The sequence below is a fragment of the Emiliania huxleyi genome (assembly GCF_000372725.1).
Source record: "Emiliania huxleyi CCMP1516 unplaced genomic scaffold EMIHUscaffold_4330, whole genome shotgun sequence".
Lineage (NCBI taxonomy): Eukaryota > Haptophyta > Isochrysidales > Noelaerhabdaceae > Emiliania > Emiliania huxleyi.
The window spans coordinates 1-1,746 of NW_005198734.1; the positions used below are offsets into that span (position 1 = coordinate 1).

Below are 1,746 nucleotides of genomic sequence, written 5' to 3' on the forward strand. Positions count from 1 at the left end.
ACCTTCGGTATGGTGGCGGGTTTGTGTGCCAAAGAAAGAAAAGGCATCTGCGAGGCGCGAGCCGTGCGGCCCCAAGAAGGAGAGAGCAGTGCCCACCTCGCACTGCCTGCCCTCCAGCGATGCGCGAAGCTCGCGACCGCCAAGCTGGCCAACGACACCGTCAATGCACTGAGCCGGGTAGAGCATCTGCGGACCCGCGTCCATCCCACACCAGTTGGAGCTCGCCGCCCAGCCACCGGCGGGCTCTGGCGGAGGGCCCGACGCGCCACGCTCAAAGTAAGTCGCCCGCGCACCGACCAAGGTTGCGTTGCCAGGAACCACGAGAGCCGCGCCCGGCAAAGACGGAGGAGCGGTGACCGCGCACGAGGTGCGGTGGAGGCTTACTGCCCGTCTCGCAAGCTGCCAGCGTAGCATGGTGATGTGGGGGTGTAAAAGCAAAAAACGGAAGGTGAACCGCGAAGTCGGAGGGGACGCGCGCCAAGTGATTGTCAGCACTATCGAAAAAGGAATTTCTTTACAGAGACTCGTACGTCCCCATGGCCGGGGCGCTGCCGCCCAGCCTAAGAGAGAGAGAGAGAGAGAGAGATTGCTACGCGCGGTCTTCCGCGGGGGGAGCTGCGTCGACGGGTGCGGGACCGCGGCGCAGCCAGTGCCGTGGCGATGCCTCCGGCTGTTTGCGGCGGGCGGCTTGCTGCTCGCTGCGATGGCGAAAAACTCGTCTCGCCACACGCCAAGGGCTTATGCTCTGGCGAGACGTGAGGCGCATGCGCCCAGGAGGGGAGGGGGCATGTGTAACGACACTGCTAGAGATGCCTTTCGGGGCCCAGAGATAAAACTTCTGTGATGCCATGCGTGACCTAGTAGTGTCCCCAGCTATGGGCGTGTCCACGTTGGAGCCAGGTGTGGTGTGGGCGCGAGAATAGCTCCGCCGTTCATGGAGGCAACCGATGCGAGTCGACTGGTGTGTGTCGTCGTGGTTTCGTATCAAGAATTCTCTCTCTCGCCCAGCCTAAGACCCCGGGGAACCCCAGTCCCCCGGCGAGGTCACCTTCCGTCGGGCTCTCCATCCTCCGGAGCGCTCCCTTGGCGGCTGTGGTTGTACCACCTCCTATGGCTGACCTCTCCGACGTGGTCGGAGCCGAGATTGACCTCACGGTCATCTCCGGGCGGGGTCTCATCCCCAAGGACGGCGGGTTTGGTTTTGGAGCACGGACGAGCGACCCGTACGTCGCGATCGCGGCTGTCCTGCCGGCTGCACGGAGCGGCCGCGGCGGGCACTGCGAAGAGCTCGGCCGCACGGCTGTCATCGCCAAGAACCTGAATCCGCGCTGGGACCAGGCCTTCAAGTTCCACCTCCACGGGCGCCGCTTTCGGGGCGACATGCTTTTGCGGCTGCGCGTGTGGGACTCAGACGCCATGTCGGCGGATGACCCGATGGGGGAGGCGGTCGTGCCGGTGGGCGATCTGCTCGGCGGGCAGGTGATTGAGAGGTGGTACGCTGTGCGTCCGTACGCTGGCTGCAAAAAGGCAAGTGGCGACCTTCAGCTTCGCATCTCGGCCGTGCTGCGCACGGCGCTCTCCGTCTCCTCACACCAAAGCGTCCGGCTCCCGCACGGCGTGCTCGGCGTGGGGTTGGGTTGGGACATGCTAGGAGACGGCTCCGCGATCGATCTGGACGCCAGCTGCGTGGCTCTCTCCGCGCAGGGCGACCTGGTGATGCGGGAGTGCTGTTACCACGCGCAGCTC

At 65.1% G+C, this 1,746-nt stretch overlaps 1 protein-coding gene across 1 annotated transcript; it reads left to right on the forward strand.

The window, feature by feature from the left end:
• Positions 1–1,110: 1,110 nt before the first annotated feature.
• Positions 1,111–1,717, forward strand: EMIHUDRAFT_256100 (hypothetical protein; the record flags this gene model as incomplete). Its single annotated transcript, XM_005769043.1, has 2 exons — positions 1,111–1,631; positions 1,705–1,717. The coding sequence occupies 2 exons, from the start codon at positions 1,111–1,113 to the stop codon at positions 1,715–1,717; spliced, it is 534 nt and encodes a 177-aa protein (XP_005769100.1).
• Between the last annotated feature and the right edge of the window lie 29 nt (positions 1,718–1,746).